The sequence below is a fragment of the Hippopotamus amphibius genome, chromosome 10 (genome assembly GCF_030028045.1).
Source record: "Hippopotamus amphibius kiboko isolate mHipAmp2 chromosome 10, mHipAmp2.hap2, whole genome shotgun sequence".
Taxonomy (NCBI): Eukaryota; Metazoa; Chordata; class Mammalia; order Artiodactyla; family Hippopotamidae; genus Hippopotamus; species Hippopotamus amphibius.
The window spans coordinates 11,359,653-11,384,690 of record NC_080195.1 but is presented as its reverse complement, the minus strand read 5'-3'; the positions used below and the strand labels follow the sequence as shown (position 1 = coordinate 11,384,690).

The following is a 25,038-nucleotide window of genomic DNA, read 5'->3' as shown; positions in this document are numbered from 1 at the left end:
AGCTGAGCACTTACATTTTATAGGCATAATAATTATTATTTGTTTTTTTTAGCATTTAAAAAAATTGAAGTATCATTAATTTACAATGTTGTGTTAGTTTCAGGTGTACAGCAAAGTGATTCAGTTATACATATATGTATATCTGTTCTTTTCCAGGTTCTTTTCCATTATTACAAGATATTGAAAATAGTTCCCTGTGCTATACAGTAGGTCCTTTAATAATTATTTTATTAAATATACTGAAGAGCTCTACTTTTACTAATCTTATTTACACTGATTAGTAAAACCCAGGTTTATGGAGGTTAAGTACTCTGCTCAAGATCACACAGCTAGTAAGTGATGGAAGTGGGATTACAAATTTAAATCTTACTGCTTTGAGGCTCTGTACTTACAAACAGCATGCTAAAAATACGCTGTAAAGTGATATTCAAATTTGACATCATGTTTTCCCACATAAGATCACTGTGGTAAAGATTACGTCTTACTCTTCTTTGTGAATTCAGTGTTGAGGAGGGCTATTTGATTCTTGCTAAGTTTAATGGAATTAAATTGACTGTGATATTGGAAATAATTAAAAGGCAATGCCTGGGAAAAACAAAAACCTGCAAGATGCAAAAGTACTTGTTTCATTTTTTTTTTTTTCTTGGAGCAAAGGGCCTCCTGTCTTAGCTTCACATACAGTAATATTCTAGGTAGCCTTGGGTATCCTTCTACAGTCCTGGCAAATGGAGGATACTATGCAAAAGCAATAAAGGGGAGAAAGAGCTCCCTAGTGGAAGAGGAGACAGAAAGGATCAGCCTGTGGCTAAAGCTTCAGGGAGAAAAGACAATTCCAGGAGAGAGCCCTCCAACGTCATGCCAGCCTCGTGGATGGAGAAACCCATCAGAAGAGGAGTGTTAGGCCGAGCCTCTTGGGAAATTTGGAGAAGTCACCAGTGATGAAATGCAACAGCTCAAGGAAAGATTGGAAGTTCTTATCTTTAAAAACACTGAATATTTTCTCCAAAAACAAAAGTACTATAGTACTATACAAAAGTGGCTCTAGCTAAAAAATATAACTGTTCTTTGATTTACTGCATGATATCTGCTTAAAATGCACAATGGAAGGATCTCAAAGTAATGTTCTTTCCACTTCTAGGCCCAACTCAATAATGGAAATTGGACAGGCCAACTTCTTTGCTTTTCAAATGCAGAGAGACATGAGCTCAATCTCCAAACAACTTTTGAAATATGGGAAACAGATGTTTTAAAAATATCTTCCAAATAAGTTAATAGACTATTCATGAATGTTTGGAAAAGACCCAGAGCTATCATTTCTTTTAACAGTTTTTAAACTATTTTCTGGGTATACTTTGTAAATAAAATTCTTAAAACACCGATGTATGTTATCTAAAATTAAGGGAGGGAAACAAACAGAGACAGACTATAAATTCTTGTGGAAATTTGAAATATAGTTACCCCAAATCTCCAAAGAAACATTTCTTTCCACTTCTAGATGTTAACTACAAAAAGGGTTCTAGCCAGACTAACTCAACAAAGAAAATCAATGAGTATCATAACTTTTTTTTTCCCTCAGACACATCTAGATTTTATTTTTATTAAATCACAGTGTATTGGCTTTAATATTCCTGAGAATTGATTTTTGGGGCCACATTTAGGTTTATGTGGTAACACTTAAAATTTGTCCTTATGTCAGCATTTGTCAAAACACATAATCCTACTTATTATTCTGGTTTTAGCAGGTGAACCCTTCTCTAATACTCAGTAAGTACTGCATTTTACGCACTGCCCTAGTCTTCTACATTTATTTCTCCTTTTAAAATAGTCATCATGATTATAATTAGGCGCTCAGTGTTTGCATGCTCTAAGATATAATCTCTAAGAGGGCACGGACTGTGTTAATGTTGTTCACTGTAGTATCTGTCACAGTGTCTCAATAAATAAATGTCAAATGAATGATGGATGGGTGGATGAATGGTCACTTCCTTTTCTGGTGTTGTATTATCAGGCCATTAAAGAAACTGTGGAATCTTATTTTTAAGGAAGAAGAGTTAGGTGTGAGTAGTTTGTATACATTCTAAAATGAAGTAGGAACAATAAACTAAAAAGAATCTACACATAATTTGCATTTTCTTTGATCTGTTTTATTGAAGGATGAGACCATTGTTGGAATATAGATTCGATGGAACATAGAGGTTTTATGCTGAATTCATTCCTAAGATTCCTAGGAATCTATCAAGCTCTTTTTTTAACCTCATATGTGCCAGTTACTTTTCCTTTCACTCCTCTGTGTGTAGATATTTCTCTCAGAGCACATTGCTCTCAGTACCACTAATGTAAAAGCAAATGACATATGCAACACCAATTAAATATTTATGCAACGCAGCACTGAAATGGTAAATATTGTATTACACTTTGCACTTGTCATTAGTCAGGAGATGTTTGCTACATTCTGCAAAAATGATAGCCTCAAACAGAGAAAACAGCCCCGTATTTCACAGACAAGATATCTATGTATGGCACTAGCTGGAGTTCAGCTGACTTTAAAGGTATTTCTTATTGTGGCCGTCCTTGGACGTTTTTGAAGTCAGGGAGATTCTTATATTTGAATGGTAAAAACAGTCTGCTTATAGTATTTCCCGTACATTATTTACTTAAGTTGACCTCATATCAAACTAAGAGTAAATAAATTATTTTGGGGGGAGGAGAGGAGGAGCATACTTTCTACATTTGTATAACTGCCTGATTATGGTAGTGATCTTTTTTTTTCTCTATAGTAATAAATAAATATTAGGATCAACTTAAAACTATTATGTTATGCTAATAAATAGCAACAAAAAATTTATAACGTCAAAAAACCCTGAGTGTACAACAGATTGATTTTTCCCACTTTAGGTTCAATTCAGAAGTCACTGATATGATTATACAGAGCTGGCCAGAGAATTAACTGAATTTTAAGTGATCTCTCAATCTTTTCTAGCTTTCTATATGATATACTAGACATAGAAAACTAATATTTTCTCCAAATTAATAGAGTTCATATTGAAAGTCAGGACAGAGTGCAAACATGACAAGATGGCCAAAATTTCTGTGGGTGCCAGAAGAGTGTACATATATGAAAACACAGTTTCATCTATACAAAATGCTGTCCCTAATGAGGAAGAAACCACAACTATCTAGACTAGATTTTTAGTAGATATTTTTCCTTTTTGAATTTACAGACTCAGAAGGCTGCAGGAGTATGTTTTATTGTATTCCTCCTCTCCTAGAGGTAAACTGTTTTATTCTGAGCCTTCATTCACCAGTGAGTCAGGTTTTAAAATGTTCTTAATTTCCTGTATCCAAGGATAAAATAAAATATTGATATATTGATTTAAAAGTTTTAGTTCACAATTTTCAACTCTCTAAAATACAGGCGATGTATTTTTTCCTACAGTGGGATGACACCACATTAGTGTTAAAATGCTACCAGTCCATGTCAGACAAAATGCATTTCTGAATGCAACTAGGAGTTAAGAGAAGAAGCCGTAGTGAAAAATGGTATGTAATTCATTGTTTGGCTGTGTTCTAGAACCTAATAAAGCAGTGCTTTTATTACAGAGACATGTCCAAAAAGAAAACAGAATGTCACAACACATTTTATTTTGCCATCTATATTTAAATGGTTGATTTTTCATGAAGCATATAAAGGGCTGGCTTATTTTTCCTCCTGACCCTGAGTTGCATATATATAGCTAGTATCATAATCAATTTCAAAGTACACGGAGAGGTAAAAACGTCCATAAAATGCAAATAGACACAGAAGTAGGACAGATAACTGCTGAGGAATCATCACTGCCATGAACCTGGATTCGACAGGTTATGTTTTGCGTGATCTAGGGAATGCTTATGTTGTTAAACCGCCTTTTTAGCAGACATATGACAACATCTATTTTAGGAATCAGTTGGTAGCAGCTGTTCAAAGGAAATAAATAACTACATATGTATTTTTTTAAGTGAAAAGGAATACTGAAAATGAGAATAGTTCTTTCGTTAGCAACCTATGCCGGAAGTTCATGAGAAAAACAGTGCTGAGTTACTTCTTGTCATTGGGAAATGACTCCACAAACCAGCCTGTTACAAGTTCAGATTTTTGTGGGAAAAAAACCAAAAAAACCAAAAAATGGTTGGAGTTTTGGAGGGCAATAGGAAGTGTCTATTTAGGAACACAGGATTTTTTTTTATTTGTGGGTGATGGAAGTGCTCCAAAATTGAATGTGGTGATGGTTGCAAAACTGTATGAATATGTGAAACACCATTCAAGTGTGTCCTTGAAATGGGTGAACTATATGGTATGTGAATTATATCTTAATAAGCTGTTATTAAAAAAAAAACCTGTCATAGGGATTATTGGTTGGAATAAACCTGGCCCAAAGGGCTCCACATTGAGAAAATACGGTAGCATAATGTATTTTGATAAGATTTTTGTTTTCTCTAGTTTTCCTTAGATATAAATTACATGTGCAAATATTTCTGGTAGTACTCTAACGGGAAATTCTGTTGATTTTCAGACTCTGCCTAGCAGTACATGGTCATGTTAATGAGGATAGGTGTCCACAAGGTGTGATCTGAGGTGTGACTTGATTGTATCTCCATTTTAATTGGTGTTAACGCAACAATTCCAACATATTTTGACTTGTATTTAGTAACGTTTCAATAACGTTTATAGTTTATGATAAGATTTCTGGGCATATTTCAATGTGTAGATCAAAATTTCAGGGTATCTCCCATACAGGAAAAAGCATTCTGTGAGTAAAGAACAATAATCAAGATACTTACTCAGGGATTTCCCTGGTGGCCCAGTAGTTAAGAATCCGCCTGCCAATGCAGGGGACATGGGTTCCATCCCTGGGCCAGGAAGACTCCCACATGCCAAGGAGCAACTAAGCCCGTGCACCACAGCTACTGAGCCTGTGCTCTAGAGCCCGTGAGCCACAACTACTGAGCCCAAGTGCCACAACTACTGAAGCCTGTGCCTAGAGCCCATGTTCCGCAACAAGAGAAGCCATGGCAATCAGAAGCCGGCACACCACAATGAAGAGTAGCCCCGACTTGCTGCAACTAGAGAAAGCCTGCATAAAAAAAAACCCCAATGCAGCCTAAAAATAAATAAATTAAAAAAAAAAAAAAAAAACAGAAGACACCACCTACTCGTTCTGTAACTGTGAGCAAAAGCAGGAGCGATAGAAACCAATGGACTATTTCTTTTCTATCCTTTCTTTGATGAGCAACTGTTAGCTACTGCCCAACTTTATACTTTGCTGATTTTAGAAAGAAGAAGAAGGAGTAAATTAGGGCCCAGAAAAAGTGGGACAGGTATTTTTTGGATAGGTCTGCTTCACTGAACTCAACCTTTGTTTGGGAATCAGGAGAACTTTCACTGTGCAAAGGCACATCAACTTAAAAATTAATGCATTAGAGAAGGATTTTAATTGGGAGCTCAGTGATCTAAAGAAAATCCCATGTGACTGCTGAAAAGAGTTCTGACATATGGACAGGCCTGGACATTTGATTGTTAAGAACTGGGATATGATAAATCGTGGCACAGCTATTCTACTATGAATCAGCTTCTCAACTCTGCACACTTGTCTATCTCAACATGGCTTCACGATCTCCCATTTAGACTGGTTTTGTAACAGGTTGTCCATACTTGTACTGTCCAAATGGTAGCCATCAGTCACACATACCTGTGAGTTCAAATTAATTAATGATAATAAAATTTAAACGGCAGTTCCTTAGTGGCATCAGCCACATTTCAAGGGCTCCGTAGCCATATGTGTTTAGTGGCTACTGAACTGGACAGTGTAGAAGCGTTTCCATCATCAAGCATCACTTTTGACAGTGCTGGCCATGGAGCACGGCGGCATCACCCGGGAGCTTGTCTGAAATACAGACTCTCGGTTCTCACATCAGACCTACTGAATCAGAGCACACATGTTAACAAGATCCCAGGTGATGCCCAGGCATATTCAAGTCTGAAAAGCACAAGTCTGGACTTTCTGTCTTCGAATTACATATTCTGGAATGCCACTAGAGCAATCTTTTAAAAATATAAATGTGATCCTTTTTCATTGCTATGCTTCCATTTCTTCAGTTTCTTTCCTATTGTCAGTTCTTCAAAAACCCCATGGGAGGCAGTGTAGTGTCCTGGGGTCCTTGGTAGTTTCCAGTCCAACTTCCATCATTTACTGTGTGACTTTAGGTGAAGTGCCTCTCTAAGATAGATTCCTGTTTGTTAAATGGAGATGATAGCTCTTGGGGTTGCTGGGAAAATGAAAAGAGGTATTCCATACACAGCTTCAAACACAACTCTGGCACACCGAGAGCCTCCACGTGCCCTACTGTGGATATTTTACACCTCTTTCTTTGCACGCCTTGGATGACCTCTTCTCAAGGTGACCTGCCACCAACTACTCTGCTGTCAAACCTAGTGAACCGAACTCCACTGCATCTTTCAAGTGTCACCTGCTAGATCAAGTCTCTCCCCAACATCTTCAGCCAGGGGCAGGTGTGTCCTTCTTTCCTTTCCTTTTTTTAAATTTGCTCATTTGGAACAAGTTGCTATGAAAGCATGTAATGTTAAAAGTTTGTTTGTATACATGTCTTTTTCACTTGACTGAGAGCTTCTAGAATGAAGGGCTAATTTGAAACTCTGACACCTAGTGGAGTGCCCGGAAAAATGCTGACTTAAAAATGGCTACTGAGGGACTTCCCTGGTGGCACAGTGGTTAAGAATCCACCTGCCAATGCAGGGGACACGAGTTCGATCCCTGGGCTGGGAAGATCACACATGTCACGGAGCAACTAAGCTCGTGTGCCACAACGATTGAGCCCGTGTACCGCAACTACTGAAGACCACGTGCCTAGAGCCCATGCTCTGCAACAAGAGGAGCCACTGCAATGGCAAGCCTGTGCACCACGATGAAGAGTAACCCCTGCTCTCCGCAACTAGAGAAAGCCCCCGTGCAGCAGACCCAACACAGTCATAAACAAATGGCTGCTGAAAAACCATAAAAGTACCAGAAGAAAATTTAAGTGACTTTTGAAAAATAATACTTGGAGTAAACAAGAATTTTATAGGTATAACATGAACATTAGAAATTACAAGGAAAAAAATGATAACTTTGATTACTTAAAAAATTCTATAAGGTATATGGCAAGAAAACCAAAAGCAAAGTTCATAATAAATTGGAAGAATATATAATATATGACAATTGACTCATATCCTTAATAAACATGTGCAACTCCCCACCCCCACAAAAAAAGAACAAAAGCCCCAAAAGAAAAATGGGGGAAACTACGTTATTCATAAATATACATTAAAAAAAACCAAATGGTCAATAAGCATTTGAAAAGATATTCAGCCCTACTAGTAAGAAATGAAAACAACAATAAAATGTTTCAACCTAAGAGATTGCCAAGAATTTAAAATATCGCTAATACATCACGTTGGTAGTTGTGTAAACTGAGGGTAACTTGGCCATGGTTTGCAAAATTTAAGACATGCCTACCCTTTGGCACAGAAAATTTCTTTCAAAGAGTTTATTCTGATCAAAAATTTGGTTGACCAAACACAGCTGCACATACACACACACACACACAAAGTAAATAGTCATTGCATTTTTGAAAACTGGTTAATTAAAAATAGGTGCTCAATGATGTTTAATGAACGATAGATGAGAAAGCCTGGTGCAAAATGCATTAAAAATACAGCACTCTAGGTGTATATATGCATGGAAAAATATATGAACAGGTAGACACCAAAAAGTTAACAGTGGTTATCTATGCAAAGATGTAACACTGACCTATAGCAATTATTTTCCACTTTCTTTTTTGGCATTTCTTTAGTCTCTGAAATTTTTTATAGGAATAAGAAAACCAACCAAACAGCAAAGTCTGTCCCCCTCCCTCCCTCTCTCCCTCCTTCCCTCCCTTTCTGACTATCCTGAGATAATTTTATCTTAGAGAAGAGACTTGTTGTTAATGCTATAGTCTCATAACTTCTCATGAGCTTACTGGAAGGTGGAAAAGAAAATTCTAGGAGAGAAATAATTCCCCAGGCCTTTTATTTTACTTATTTCTTAAGGCTTTGACTTTATACTGACAGTCAGTATGAGGGAAGGAGACCGCTAAGGGAACAGAAACCAGAAAATTTAAGGATGGCTGCACTTTTGTTAAAGGTTGTGAGGTCAATCTGATGATAACATTGGTCTCCCCATTGATTCGGGGGTTTATCAGGCTGATCTGACTGGACAGACCTCCCTCTCTCCTTCACACACACTCAATAGAAAAGCACAGCCTTCCCAGGGACAGAAGTGCCCTATTCTTTTTTTCAAGGGTACAAGCAGTATCTTCATTCTCGAAAAGATTTATCATGCTAACTGATGAAGAAATGAAATTCTTTATCTGATCTAAACAACAACAAAATCATTATGTTAGTGTTAGTTACTGAAGCACAGGAAGACCAGTGAAAATTCTTAGTATATTTGTACTTAATGAAAGCAATAAAAGGATGAGATAATTCTTTGATGATAAAAGTAATTTTTGCCAGATAAGACCCAATTGTATCACCTTAACTTCTAGCACAGGAACTAAATCTTAACAAATGTTCAACAAATATCTGTTGAACTGACAAGAGTACATGAGTATATTAACTATATAATTTGTATGTTTCCATGTGGGGAAAAGTAAAATCAAAGAGAGACATTTACAACAGTGCCACTGGTAATCGTAAAGTAGGATGCTAACCACTAAACAGTAAAAACGAGAAATTTGAAAAAAAGTAACATTTTGAGTTTTTATTTAGGAGTCTGATATTCATTTCTATTCACTGATGGATCCTTGAAAAGAGTACAAGGCTCACAAATAATAGTGATCTGACCTCACATTAAAATGCTGTTTTTCTTCCTAGTTATGCAATGTAAATAAAACTAAATGGTATCAGGGTTGATATTAAAAATATTTAACAACTAGTAAAACACAGGTACTTATGATCAGAAAGGATGTCCCCTGACATATCGACAACACAGATACCGAATTCCGATCCTACACAGTACTTATCTCTCTGTTTGGCATGTACTATAGTAAAAAAAAAAATCCCCTACAAATACATATTCTTAATTTATTACATCCCATTTGCGACCGGTGCATTTCAGAAACCACTTAAAATTCTTTAGCAGCATGCTGCTGACAGATACAAATAATGTATATAGTTAACCAGAAGAGATGCTCTTAATGGCTGGACACTTTCTAGCTGAATCCCGTCTGTGAATACTGATTTTTGCTGTCGTGACATTCTTCGTGTACCTCGAGTGTTACGAAACAGCACAGCAATACATCATTAGTGTGTGATCTCGGCCAAGGGACAATCCTTTTGGTCCCTGGTTTGACCACTTTTACAAGGAGGGAGTTAAATTGAAAAACGACAGAAAGGTTTCATCTCGCTTTCATGTCTGATGAACAGTGGCTGTACAAAGCCCTGGGATAAGGATAACGAGGCCGTGTGCAGGTTTAGTGGGAAAGGGTGCCCGGGATCATCAGTGATGTTGGCCACGGTCAAAGAATCGGAAGTCATAATATGTCACATGCCACCAAGTTGCCACCCCTGATTCACATCTCTAAGTTCCTTCATGCTTTAAAATTCTATTTTCCTCTCAAATGATGTGACTCCAAATGGTTATTTCACTTTCCAAAGGACATAATTTATAAGTAAGGAGTATTGTGGCTAATGATAGAAACCGGTTCACTGCAAAAATGTCAAACTATTCTACAGACAACCCCGTGATACTCTACAGAATTTCATGGGGCATCACAAATCACTTTGTAAACTTGAGGAAGCATCACTGGCTGTTGTTCTTGTTGGCAAAACACACAGCCTGTGATTTATCTCCGTGGATACCACTCGCATTTCGATGCAGCGGGCCTTTCCCTACACTTAGAAGCAGATCAAGATCGGATGTGGTCATTTCTGGCATTTGAATGAGCAATTTTCCAACAGTGTGAAGGCTCATCTATGTTCTGAAACAGTTAAAGAAAAGGCATATTTACAACTTCTCTTAGCAGCTCCCATCATCTGGGTGACAAAAAAGCATGATCAACACTACATCGGAAACCTGGAAAATCCACGTAGAGGAGCGCGTATGCAATGCAGCCGTTGTTTATGGATGCCCGGTTCTCTGGAGAGTGTTTCTGAGCGCACGGGGCTGGCCCTGAGTGACGGGGTTTGCATTTAGACGGCTGAGTTGGCTGAAAGAAGAGCAACATCACAAGGAGCAGAAGACTCCCTACTGACCCCCACCCTGAAGGAGATTCCTGCACAGAGCTCATTCTTGCAAGCGCATCAATTATTTCCTGGACATGAAATGTCACAGAACTGCCCATATCTCACAAGGGACAAATCCAACACAAGGGGACGCTCTAGTGTGTGTCCAAGACAGACCTCATGCCTCACGCAAAGGCAGCTTTTCCATTTATCGACATAGGATGGCAATTACTTAAAATACTCTGCGATTTATCATATATGAGTACCAACTTCTCCCCCACGACATATAACCTCCGAATACATGCCTTGACCAAATAAATACGTAAAGCCAACCAAACAATCATGTAACATCCCTATTTACAGATGAAAGAGTTCTAGAAACGTGTTCTTACCTATAAAATACGATAGAAGTATTGCCAGGAGCACTGAGACCCCTACAGCACACAGGGCGGTACATTTCCAGCTACAGTACTTTGAAGACTTCTTGAATTTAAAAGCACTTCTTGATAGGGTGTTTCTAGGTAGTGGCCGAGTAGGTGGCGAGTAAACAGAGCCAGATGCCATTGTGTATCCTGGGGTTGCGGTGCTGAACAGTGGCGTCGTCCCTGTTCCTGTTTTGAATAGGAAATGCCTGCGGGACAGGAAAAAATCATTATAAGATACAAATCTATTAAAATGTGAGAGACAGAGATGCCGAGTCATGAGCTCTCGTCTCTCTGCCTCTCGCTTAAAACCATTTACTGCATATAATTCAAAAAATACGAAATTAAGAAAATCTTGTAATCAGAAAACCCAACTCAGAAAAATGACTCTGGGATGAAAGAGACTGATTTTCATGAATACAGGAGGAGTTAAGCCCACAAACGATGACTGTCCCTTCAGGTAGGTGTCTTGAGAGACTGCAGAGTTGTTCTAATCATACCATTTCCTGCACAAAACCATTCTGGGAGTTCCCTTTATGAATTGCCTTCAGGACAGCTTCACATTTCACATAAGAAGAGTAAGTAACTGTATTACTTCACAGCTACATGTGGATTTGCTCTATCTGAGACTATGTGCTCCTACAAACACAGGCAGGCATGATCACGTGGTGCGGACTGATTTCTTTTCTGGACGTGCGTGGAAACATTCTGATCCTGACCTTTCCCTCCCACCCCCACCCCCCAATGGGTACTGCCAAGCTTGGCCACAGGCAGCTGGCCAGTGCTCAAGGGAGGCAAACTAATTTTATCTTGAGCTTATGTCAAAGCTAACCAGGAAAGTCAATCGGCTGGAGGGAGGGATAGAGAAAGAAAGGAATCACAGAACATTTTCTAAAATCAACCTAAATAAATGAAGAGGTTAGTGAGGCAGGTTTTTAGATCAACTACAGAAAGCTTCCCTAATGACTTGAGCCGAACGGCAGTGAGGCAAACTGCCTCTAAAAGTGGCCTGCTCTCTTACTTTGAAAACATTTAAGCAGAAACGGAATGATCACGTGAAAGGAGTACTGTGCAGGGAATTCTTTAGGAAAGATGACTAGTTTTAAGATATCTATTCACAGTAAAAGTCCCCAAATTTAGAAAAAAGCGTCATGTTTTTCATGGAGTGCATTCCATATTATGCTCGTATCTTATTGTGTATTTAGTTTGTGTCCTAACATTGCTGTTATTTTCCCTAATAACACATCCGATGAAGTCAACAGACTCTGCTCTCTCTTTCCTACACAGGAGGCTATAGGAAATAATCTGGAATATTCCACCATGCTACAATACAGTCTTTATGCAAGATGATTTTAGATCGGACACTGCTGACTATTTTAAATAATAATACTATGTACTGATTTTAATGGGTATTAGAAAATAGATATATCAGACAAGTGAAGGGGTTAAAAGGACAGAACTAGACTGCTGAGGTTCAAATCCTGCTTTACTACACTAGGTATGTGTCCTTGGGCAAGATATTTAACACCTCTCTGTGTTTTGGTTTTTTCATCTGGAAAATACAGAAAGTAATAGTATCTAATTGTGGGGGTTGTTATGAGGCTTAAATGAGTTAATATTTACTGTAACGTACTTGGAATACAGGAAGCACAACGTAAGTGTTTCAGAAACATAAAAAGAATCAAACTCATAATTTTACGTATATTATTGCTTAGGAAAGCCTAACTAGGTATTTAAGTTACAAGGAGTCCATTTCCAGAAAGTTATTATGTGAATAATAGTGTAGCTGGTGTACAGATATGGTAAAAATTCATGAAAATTTGCCTAACAGGTGTAGCAGAAAGAATTCTAGATTAGAAACCAGAAGATTGAGGTTTAAGTTCCTGGTCTAACATTTCCTACTTTCATGATCCTATTTTCATCTGTACAATGAGGCTAATGGTTTACATATCTCACAGGGTTGTAAACAAGTTAATGCATCTAAAAATGCTTTGTCAACCACAAAATTAGAACAGATGCAAATAAGTAACTACTTCTATACATTTTACTAGTGACTGTATTGTGAATGCATTTTCCCCATGGAACGACTTCATAAAGCAAATTTTAAAGTTTATAACCTGAATTAAACGGTATGTTGGAGGCAGTACTTTTAGCACCTACTACCATATTTACATTCAGCATAATTACCAAGAATGTGGGCTCTGGATCTGGACTGTCTAGACTGAAATCCAGACTTCACCTTTAATTAGCTGGATGGCATTTCTAAGTCGCTCAAATTTGCTGTGCCTTTATCATCTATAAAATGGGAATAATAATAGTACCTACTACATAGGCATTTTATGAGGATTAAATGAAGTAATAACACATGTGATGTGTTTACATCCGGCACCAGTCTTCTCAAATTCACACACTGGAATCTATTCCAAAAGACCCAAAGGCATCATTTGAAGACTTTAAGCCCCAGTTCAACATATAACACCCTCACAACCAATGTCTACAAAATGAATTCCCTGGGTTACAAATTTGACATTGGCAATTCCACACATGGGAGGGCACATCCTCTGCATGAGAAGATGGACTATATGGTGCCAGGGAGGAACCCAACCATCTAGACCGGGTGCAGGCAACCTTTTTCTGTAAGGGACCAAATAGCACATATTTTAAGCTTTTCTGGCCATACCATCACAGCGCTGCTTCTACAGTGACAGCCATAGATGGTACACAATTGATTACGGCTGCATGCAAATGGAACGATTTATGGACACTGCAATTTTAATTTCATGTAATTTTCCCATGTCATGAAACACTCTTCTTTTGACTTTTTCAATCACTGAAAGATGGAAAAATCATTCTTAGCTCATGGTCACTACAAAAACAGGCGACAGGTTGGATCTGGCCTGAGAGCTGCAGCTGACCCCCTAATTGAGCTTCTCACTTTTTTTAGGATTACACATGAAGAGTGAGCAAGGGGGCCCAGCGGCCCACAGCAACAGACGATTTCCTCTACACCGTTGGAAAGGATATTAACAAAGCATTCTGAAGGATGCATATGCAGCCCTCTTGGAGAAGGAAGAGGCAAGGCTGGAAAGATGCATGCAACTAGACAGAGATCCTAGTGAAGCCACGTTCCCTTTACTTTCCATCATATCTTCACGCTTGTTTCCTTCAAAATGCTTATTACAATCAGTTACTGTCTTGTCTATGTGTTTACTTGGATGGTGGGTAAAATTTTTTAATGCTATTTAAAATGTGCGTGTTTTCCTCCTAAAATTTCCCCCGTCTTTGCACTGCCTCCCCTCCCTCAATTCCAGCAGCTGAGACAGGAGAAGTAGAAATAGCCTGAGTGTCTTGACAGTTTCCCAAAGCCCAGTCTACTGGGTGAAATGGACTGATATAACCAGAATGTTTGGGAGAAATACTGTGTGAGATGAAAAAGGGGTTTCTCTCCAGACGGGGAGAATATCTTCAGACTGGCAGCTGGAAGAGCTCCAAGGGGAGCTGATGAGAGGACAGGATTCGACAGGGCCCAGTGAGAGAAGCCCCATCTCGGCTTCGGAGGCAGCACCTCTTGGCTTCGTAGGCAGCACCGGAGGGGGTGAGGGGCGGGGAGGTAGGTGATGGGAGGGAATGAGGGATGGGGTCTCTAGAGGAGCCTGAGGCTCTCTCTGCACCTCCATAGCGCGATTGAGGGTACGGAAATAGCAGAGCAAGCTACCTGATGAAGCCAAGCACACGGAAACAAGCAGCATCTGAACAGCAACCAGTATGCTGGCCCATGGCCAAAGACACACCCCTTGCCTTAGTCTTTGGCACCATGACGAACTTCTGAGGGGAAAGCAGAAATAGAACGCGTTTGGATATAAACAGAATATTGAAAAGAAATTGAATTTGGGACATAAAGATTCCCCTTAGACTAGACAATTTTCTCATCAAGGGCTAGGAAGAAGGAAATGGGGGGGAAGGGTATGTGCCTAGGAGACGGAGACCCTGCTGCTGGCTCCCCCGGTGGAGTCCTGGAGAAAGAAGTGGAGAACACAGAGTGGATCAGGGGCCCTGGGAGTAGAAGAAGCCCGTCCTTAAACTTCAGATGAAGACCTGCAGAGGTCACAGGATCCCCAAGAGAAAACTGTTGGGTGGAGAGTCGAGGTGATGCAGTTGTGGAGAACCTCCCTGAGATTCCTGCGTCTCAGCGTGATTCGTAGGAAGCAGAATGACCTCCATGGCTTCAAGAGTAGCAGAGAAAGGGTAGAGTGTACCACTGGACTGCAAGGGCCTCCCAGACAGGAACGCGTCTGTCGCAGCAGTAACACTGCGATGGATAACGAGGGAACAGACAGCATGAACACTCAGCATCTTGGTGAAGACTCGGGTACCCGGAGAGCTCCCCGCTGTGCTCACAGCATCGAGTCGGGGGTGGGGTGGGAGAGGGAGAGATCCAAATCACCCAGCTAAAGCTTCTAGGGATGAGGGTTTCAAATAACATAGAGATGGAAAAATAAAAAAGCAACATTGTTTGTCTGGCATACTAAATTGATGGATACGAATGGTACATCTACTGCATAAATCTATGGTCTGTCTTCTCTTGTTAGAACATAAACTCCACAAAGTCTCATTCACCTGGAAGTATTTTCAGGACTTAGAATGTCCCTGGTACATAATTTTTGCTCCATAAATATTGTAAAATAATAAAATGGTGACTATTGTGCCGATGTGGACAGTGAGTCTTGTAGAAATTAAGTACCTGGGACAAAGACCCTCGGCTAATAAACAAATGATGAAATAAAAACAAATAAAAGTTGGAAACTATAGCAAACCTGAACCTGGAAAAATGTGTTAAATGTGTTATAGCTTTATTCAAAGTGGTCTGGGTCCTTTCTCAATGGGAAATGGGATTTGAACCTCAGCCTGTGGGCCACTACAGATTGTGATTTTAGCTTTAACGTTGGAAAGATGGACCAAGACAAGTAGCCACATGCACACCGACTTCAAACTAGCCACCTGTGTTTCCATTTCCTAAATCTGTGGTATCAGCACATGATGTCCATCTGCTTTGGTGACGCTGGCAAGGAACTCTTTCAAGAATTAGGCTTGAACCACTATGAAATTATCCCATTTTTTAGAGAACAATGTAACTTTGAGATATTGTTGAAAACAAAAATATATTACTCAAAAATACACTGCTCATCAAGGTTAGTGGAACTGAAGACTCTTTATTTTCAAAGAGTTTCTAACTTAATATGTAAATTTACCTTTGTTGCTGCAAGAGAAAACAGAACTTGATTGTTGTTTTGTTTGTTTTGTTTTGTTTTTTGGCCACTGACTTTAAACCTCAGAAGTGCATTTCCCCTTCTTCTGTCTAAATGACTATTCATTTGGTGGGGGGGCATCAAATTAGTGCCTTGGAGATATATGTGCATAGTAAATAAAGAAACAAAACATTGAAAGAGAAACCAATCACCCATGAATTATACTTTAGAATAATTGGTCTTCAATATTTTCAGCTGGCTTTCTAGTACGTAAGTATAGAAAGAATTCATAAAGACTGCTTAAACTGATGTATTTTGAAACCACATTCACCATGAGGATGATTCCTTTGGGAATCATTAAGGCCTCAAAATAGTTACCTTAAAATACACATGTAAAACCTCTCAGACATTAACTAGACTAGTAGAAAAGGTCTATGTCAACATACTTTCTATAGAGAACATTTGGTTTCAGATCTGGTAGGAATCTGTCCATTTTTAGGTTCAGACAGGATGCCGTCTTTCCAAAGTCAACATTGTCCTTTCCACTGCAATACAGAAAATACAAAACACTGACAGTGTATTTTGTGACTTATGTGTATCTTTAAGCCCAGGATTTTTAAAAAAGCTATTCCAAGGTCAAACACAATGCTTAGTTTATGTCTAGAGCTCCACAAATATTTAATAAACAAACAAATAAATGAATACTGGAATTCAGCTACATGAAAGCTATACAATGAGTTTCCAGAAAATTCTTTTATCACCAAATTCTCTCTAAGGCGCCTACTTCTGTGTGTCATGCCAATCTTTCCCACCCTGTGACTCTTCGCCAGGTCACATATCAAAAATTCTGCAAAAATTACTATCAAAAACATATGCTTTTGACCCGGCATCCACATGAGGTTTGGAGAATAAAGGCAGAGATTTTCTCTCCTTCTCAGACCATATTTGGGAACGAAACAAGCAGATCCTGTGAGAATATCCCCCCATTGTGTTCGGCAATAAAGCAGCAGCTTCTTTGTAACACAGAGCACACGGGAGCAGGCTGATTTTGTTCTGATGTTTCTAATGATGCCCTGCGTGGTGCCTGCCTCCAGTTCCTTGGCTATTTGTGCCACCGTTTTCACTCTGGTGATGAACTAGAGATGCCACTTGAAGAGAGACTATCAGAGACTGGGATGTGGAAAATCAATTTCAAAGCCCCAAAGACAGCTGGTGCAGGAGGTCACCAAACACTAACAGTTGCTTTGTGGCTTTGGAATCTTGAGGGGGATTCTATTAACAACAACAAACAGACAAGCACCGTGGAACCGCGTGGCATCATTAACTGTAAGGCCATGAGGCAGAGAAAACACAAATGGGGAGGATCGCTCGGTATTAAGCGCAATTAATAGTCGCTCCTTTTCCTTCTGAGGTTGAAAGATCCATTTCTTTGTTGATCTGCCTTCAGATCAACCTTTTCATTTCAGCTTTCCACCTTCGGTTCTAGTGTGCATTTCTAATAGATTCTGGGATGCATCTTTCTCGGGGGTCATGTCACACATTTTAAATTACTATCTAAAAAATGATACAAATGAACTTATTTAGAAAACAGAAACAGACTCACAGACTTAGAAAACAAACTTATGGTTGCTGAAGGGGAAAACGTGGAGGGGAGATGGATAAATTAGGAGATTGGGATTAACATATATACACAGCTATATATCAAGTAATCAACAACCACCCACTGTAGAGCACAGGGAACTCTGTTCAATACTCTGCAATAACTTATATGGGAAAAGAATCTGAAAAAGAATAGATATATGTATATGTATAACTGAATCACTTTGTTGTACACTTGAAACTAACACAATATTGTAGACTAACTATACTCCAATATAAAATAAAAATTAAAAAAAAAAGAAAAACAATTAATAGGGACAAAGCCTGCATCTCCTCGTTTTTTTTGCTGTCCCCATTCCCACCTTTTGGTGACTGTTGGTAACTCTAACCCTCGAGTCTCTCTAACTGACAGATTTAGGGGTAATTTTCAGTTCCCCTTCTTTCCTGCCTCCCACCAGTATTCAACCTGTCGGAGAATCTTTCCTTCTTTCCTTTACAGCACCTCTCCTTTGCTTTTATCCTCGCTCTCTCTTTTTTTCTTTTTTTTTGCCAGGGTGGAGAAGTTCTTCTGAGTTCTTATACCTCAACTTCCTCTTTTTTATTTGTTTGGCAGAAGCTGAGAATGGGCACAAGTAACATTTCCATTTCAAATTTTCTTCTACTCTCAAGTGAAATGTCATGTTTTAAATACTGCACCTGCACAGTACACGGAATTACTCCTATACGTCTAGTCTTCATTTCTACCTACCCTTACCTCAGGCCACTGACAATTGCATCTGATAATGTGTTTTGCTCTTTTAGTCAATCTCTTAGGAGGTATGCTTTGTTCCTTGGTAACTCTTCACTTTTGATTGATTTTGTCCTTCAAAGTAATCACCACCACACTTACTATCATTAAGATTTTTAGTGGCAAAATAATCAGATTTTTTGAGTAAATTTAAACGTGCCTTTCTCTATTATGTTATACGTAATATTCATTTATTCAGTGCTCATTTTATTGAGTACAAAATTAAACAAGTTATAAGATATAATGAAATTGCAAGCGTCACCGGGAAACAAACAGGTTAATACTAGTCTTTTGTTCCGGAGGTTAATATAATCATGCTATTCCTCTGAAATCAAGAACATGGTTTAATAAGCTGGAAATCATAGAGACCAAATGAGAAGCATCCCTGGAAGACGTGTTACAGCAGCATTCAAAGCCGTGTGAGTCATTTACTCAGTGGGACATTAGGATAGAAGATAAAAGTCAAAAAGAAGGTGTGTAACCACTGCATGAAATTTTGATTAGATTAACTTCATAATTGGTCATCTTCATAGAAAAGAGGGTTTTTTTCTTCAATGTTTTATACAGTGTTAAGAATCTTTTGGGAGATGAGCAAACAAAGCAATGATTAGAATGAAATGAGAACAGAAGTCGGTGTTCAGTTTCTGTCCCTAAGGCACGGCTGAAACCCTTACTGGTGACATACAGACCCCTGGAAAAATATTTCTATTGTCTAAAACCTGTTACATCTTATGGGGAGAAAGGCTCTATTGCATAGGAAGTGTTGATGCTTTTTTCCTCTTCTGATAGTCTTTGTTGCACAGAGAGAGTAATTTATACCAAACTAGATGTGAACTGTTTAAATGACTTGATGCCTTGCCTTCTATTTATGTTTCTAGGCAAATCAATAAAAATTTTACCTAGAATATAGATTGCTTGATTCACATTGGATGCGCTGATTTCAAAGACAATGTGTCAGTAAGAAGAAAGACTGGCTATATTTGGCCAAATTTACAACCTTTTCAGAATCCAGAGTTCTCACTTACGAGCTAAGGAAATTTTAAGGCATAGGTTCTTTTTCCTTCCGGCAAAATATAACTTTCTGGGTTTAAGAGGCTTATTAAAGGTCTCATAAGATTTCCTCAACATCAAACGACTCTTCCGAAATGACATTTTCAGAGTTAAAGCAAATGAATCCCGCACTTGTGGATTAAATTTACCTGGTAATATATGAAGGCTAAAATTAACTACTGAGTTCAAGATAGTTTTAGTCCGTTGATGATGCCAAAACAATGGATGATTGCCTGGAATTCATTTTAAGATAAAATACTTTCTAAAAATTTTCAAAATATACAAAATCTAATTATTGTGTGTTATCATCCACATTGCCCACCATCACTCAACTACTTGTAGTCTATTGTTGAGAGTATATACATTAAATATCGCAGAAGTTAAAACAGCCCCAAATATCTGTCATTTTATATTTATAAGAAAGAAAACTGAAAGATGGTCTTAACTATTATCTAAGCACTTTGAACCTTAAAACCTATGCTTCAATATCAGTCTTTCGAACTTTCAGTATCAAATTCTGACGTTTCAATTCTAAAGTCAGCTGGATTATCTGCGAAATACATATTTAGCAATATGTTTGTAACTGATTAAAAGACTTGAAAAAGCAGTTTATTTACGTGATGTGCGTTAGGATGACGTTGCAAGCAAATACAAAATCTTTGGCAGCTGTTAAACGAAAACTAAAGAAAACAAGCCCATGTACAAAATTAGCTGTTTCTATTCAAGGCTGGGTTCCTGTTCATTTTCCTTACCTTTCAGCAACTGATTCTCAATAGATATCCAGACACATCTAGGCAATTACTTACTGTGCTTAAATACCTAGCTGTTTGGAAAGAAATCTCCATCAGTCAAGGAAGACGGCCCTCAGAAGTTCTGTGAAGATTCTGGAACTAAGAGATTGCAGAGGCTGCTAAGAAGTTTCAGGGAGAAGCCCACCTACACTAACATCTGTGTAAGATTGCAAAAAGTGTTCTGCAATCAACTATCTTTCTCAAGGAAATGGTTCCATCAGGCTGATCATGGAATCACAGGTTTTGGTAAGGCCCTGTGAACTTACACAGTCAAGGGGTAGGCCACTGACGTGCAGAAATTTACTATGAGACCATTACATACATTAAAGTAGTGGTTCTCAGACTTTACTTTGCATCAGAATTCCCTGGAAGGCTTGTTGAGACATAGAAGGTCTGGGGTGGAACCCCAGCTGCTCATGCTGCTGGTTGAGGGACCACACTTTGAGAACCACTGCGGTAAAGGTATAGGCGTATTAGTTTCTTAGCTTCAGTTTAGCTTCAAGACTCCCATCCAGATTGTATAACAAAACAGAAAAGCAATTCGGTAGACTGCCACTTAGACAGTCACTGCTGCTAGCTCACTTCAAGTAGTCAGTTTGGAATAAATAGAATTTATACAGTATGAGGCGCAATCCATCTGACCTCAGAATCAAACGGCTTAAACATTTTTCATTGTTTTGTGTCATCTCACTCAATTCTTTACTTCCAATACCCCCCTTCATTGTTCTTCCCTTTCTGTTTCATCTGGTTTGTTAAGAAATTGCTTTCTTCATCCTTTCTAATCTCATCGCTACTTTTAAATATCTACCATGTTTACTGGCCTTTACTTTAGCTCCAAATGAGACACCAGCATCCATTCTCTCCTGGCTCTTCTTTGTTTTCTAGACTATCTGTATTTCCATGTGCTTATCAAACATTCAGCAACATACTATCTTATTCTACGAGTACCTTCTTTTAGGGCGTTCTTTCCTTTTCTCTTTGAACTTAACACTTGGATTTGTGAGTCATGTAGAAGTCTAGCTGATAATTCATTGTGGGTATTTACAACTTCCCAAAAGGTTTCACTACTTTTTTTTTCATACAGATAATGCTATTTCTCTACTCTTAACCTTTCTGGCTGGAGTAGTTTTTATATATTCATTATTTCCTCTAAAAACTTTGCTTCAGTGTATTACCTGGATTAAAATCTATCTAGGAAAGAAAGAGCTATCTCTACTCATTCTCTTTATCTATTAGAAGAGACTTCTGGAAAACTCAATTCTAAATATTTTAAAAGCACTGTATACGCACTCCCAAATATAATCTCCTTACCTCTTTACACATCTGCCACTTTGAAGAGAAGGAAAAAAATAAGAGTATTTTCCTGCACAACATGCGTTTTTCCTAACGCTTCTCCTTTGAAGCAGCTGAGGACAAAGCCCTGGTGATCAGGGTGCTGTCCCCAGCACTGGCCACGTGGGGTGCACTTCCACACGCACCCTGACAAAGGCCACAGCAGTGGAAGCTTCTGATCCACAGCAGACATGATGAAAAAAAATTCTCTCACTGAGGTTCAGAGGGAGCAGAAACCCAGTATAAGTGAAAAAAAGAAGTCCCACACTGAATCCTCATTACTGCAGGTAAAGATTTTTCTTTCATCCTTTAGATATTATTTTAAAACGTGCTTTCAAAGGTGGGAGGAAGAGAACCAGGTAAGAGTACTTAACTGGTAGGAGGAAAGTAAAAAGTACTTGGAGGACTAGTTTTTAATGAACTTCTTCAATAACCACTGTGGTAGCAGTAGCATCTGCTAAAAGCTACAACTAACAATAAAAAATTAACAAATGGGATCTAAAAATGGAAACGCCTTGTCTCAAGGATTGATAAAAAGGTGAAACAGTTAAGAAAAAATAAAATTTACCTCGAGTGAATCAATGACAAACTAAATCTCAATATTTTTCACTTTGCATTTTGATCATTTAATTTCTGCTAATTTTTAAATAGGACGAGTCTAGAAAAGGTGATGTGTGCATGTGTGTGGGTGTGGGTGTAAATTTTCTAAGAATTGGACAGGGCTTGTTCAAAATGGATTATTTTGCTTCTAATATAAAGGTATTATTGCTATAAATTTAATTGAAAATGTTTTATAGTAAGTAATATGCTGTGCATCCCTGAATTGCAAAAAAAGGAAATATTTTAGACTCCTACTAATTAAAATGCCTCTTCTTTTATTACTTTTAAATTAATTATGGTATGCATTTTAAAGCAAAATATTTTAAATAAGAAAATTAAACATCTTCCAAGTGAGTAATCAGCATTAGAATGTAAATTATATATTTTGACATGAAAACAAAAGAACAAATATGTAATGATTCTAGCTGTGACACAGTGAGTTAGTGAGACTGATAAACTACTTCATGCTGATAGCATGTTGTGGTCTCAAATCTATTACACTTTTGAATTGATGTGCTATTATCTTTGGACAACTTTCACACTAGGAGGTGATCCCAGCAAGAAGAATATCTTAAATGAAAAGGTTATAAACAAGATACATTTCTCTGCTGTTACCTGAATTAATATGAGCTATTAGTGGCTGTACAAAAAGAGGTTTGAGACAAAAGTTGTTTTATAATGTTTTACCAAAAATTGCAATATAAATGTATTAATAATTATAAATTTTAGCAATTGCCTCTGTATCAATTTGTAATCATAGTGAATACACAACATGTACTTGGTAAGTACAGCATGATGTGTTCATTGATCTCTGAAAACTGGGAGGAAAAATTCTAGAGAGTATTAAGGTGATTTGCGAGAAATATATTTTAGTGAATTCCTTACTCTCTTACACATTTACTTTTCAGTCTTAAGCAAGTAAGAGATATATAATATAAAATGTAAGTATAACCACAGTTGTAAAAAACAAATAGGGTTACAATAGGAAGCAAAATATGTTTGTGACAACTTGTTTTAACTTAGACATGTCTATAATCAAACAGAAAATCATGTTATAGAGTTTTCTTGGAAGCATTAAGAACTGAACAACTTACTGATGAACGCAGTGACAGCAAGAATAAAGATGCAGATGTAGAGAATGGACTTGAGGACACCGGGTGGGGGGCAAAGGGGAAGCTGGGACGAAGTGAGAGAGTAGCACAGACATATGTACACTACCAATGTAAAATAGATGGCTAGTGGGAAGCTGCTGCATAACACAGGGAGATCAACTCGATGATGGATGATGGCTTAGAGGGCTGGGATAGGGAGGGTGGGAAAGAGTCGTGGGAGGAAGGAGATATGGGGATATATGTGTAAATACAGCAGATTCACTTTGTTGTACAACAGAAACTGGCACAACAGTGTAAAGCAATTATATTCCAATTAAGAGCTTAAAAAAAAAACTGAACAACTGGATTAAATATGCAGAATTTTTTTAACCATTATCAAAATGGCTAAAATAGCTTAATAGTCTTTGTTACATTTTACTTATTTTAATTGTGTAGCCATGGTATCAAATGCCCGAATCTATATTAGATATTTTCCTACATCTTAAGATATCAATTACACTACTGTTGGCAGTTATTACATACTAAATACATTAAAATTAAAATGGAAATGAAAAAGAAGATCTTAAAATTCCTATGTGCTATTTGAACAAGATTTAGTCTATTTAATTATTAATTCATTTAATTATTGATGGCTTAAAATTGTTCAGCAAAGGTCTTTCTATAAATTTGAGAAGGAAGTGTGATCTAGGTAAAGAGGAGAATTTCAGGTGTCGATGTAAGCTGATGAAGAATTCTGGGATTGTTAAGAGATGTTGAAAGTATCCTAGTCAATCACAGGTGTGACAGTGAGCAACCAGTATTTAACAAATCAAAACAAAACTGCCAGCCCAAAGAGTGGTGAGTGGTTTAAGTAAAGCCTATTGAGGACCTATTTACTGTGTGCAAAGAAAACATTATGTAATTTAAACTTCATAAAATCTCCACTCTGTGTGTATTGTAAAATCCACTTTTTTAAGATGAGAAAAGTGAGCCTTAACCTGTCACAGTTAGTACAGGGACAAAGCCATGACTTTTTATCCTTAAAACTTATGTTCTTAACCAGTTATGTAACATAGTAGTAGTCTCCATATGAGCTATGTACCCTAATGCACGTGTAAAGCACACTTCTATCTGTATTTACCTCTTATTTAAAAAATAAGAGGGAGGGACTTCCCTGGTGGCACAGTGGTTAAGAATCTGCCTGCCAATGCAGCAGACACGGGTTTGAGCCCTGGTCTGGGAAGATCCCACATGCTGCAGAGCAACTAAGCCTGTGCACCACAACTACTGAGCCTGAGTGCCACAACTACTGAAGCCCTTGCACCTAGAACCCGTGCTCTGCAACAAGAGAAGCCACCACAATGAGAAGCCTGCACACCATAATGAAAAGTAGCCCCCGCTCACTGGAACTAGAGAAAGCCTATGTGCAGCAACAAAGACCCAACACAGCCAAAAATAAACGAATAATTTATAAAAAAAAAAAGATATCAGGCTTTTACAATATTGAATACACTGATGACTGTGGAACCTTGACCCCGTCCTTTTGTTGGGAAGTCACTCATGTCCACGAAGTATCCTGAGAGATAGAAAAGAGTTCACCAAGAGGAGGAGTTGCCAGTAACATCCTCACCTTTTAGTTTTTGCAGCTTGTGTGTGATTAAGTAAACACACAGTTCTTCACAACACTTCGGGGTGAGTTGTGGAGTGATCTTGAAACTCTTTTTTAATCACATAAAGATTAGCCAGTGCCCTCATGGCAAAGCATCCCAAAGAGTCATAAACCATAAAAATGGATTAAATATACAAAATGGAGACAGGTC

At 38.1% G+C, this 25,038-nt stretch overlaps 1 protein-coding gene across 1 annotated transcript in view; it reads right to left on the bottom strand.

Annotated features, from left to right (window-relative positions):
- TENM3 (teneurin transmembrane protein 3) overlaps window positions 1-25,038 on the bottom strand; it is a 592,830-nt gene that overhangs the window by 149,595 nt on the left and 418,197 nt on the right. The window contains exon 6 of the mRNA XM_057696894.1: window positions 10,693-10,931. Within this exon, the coding sequence (XP_057552877.1) occupies window positions 10,693-10,931 (239 nt within the window). The remainder of the gene's footprint in view (window positions 1-10,692; window positions 10,932-25,038) is intronic.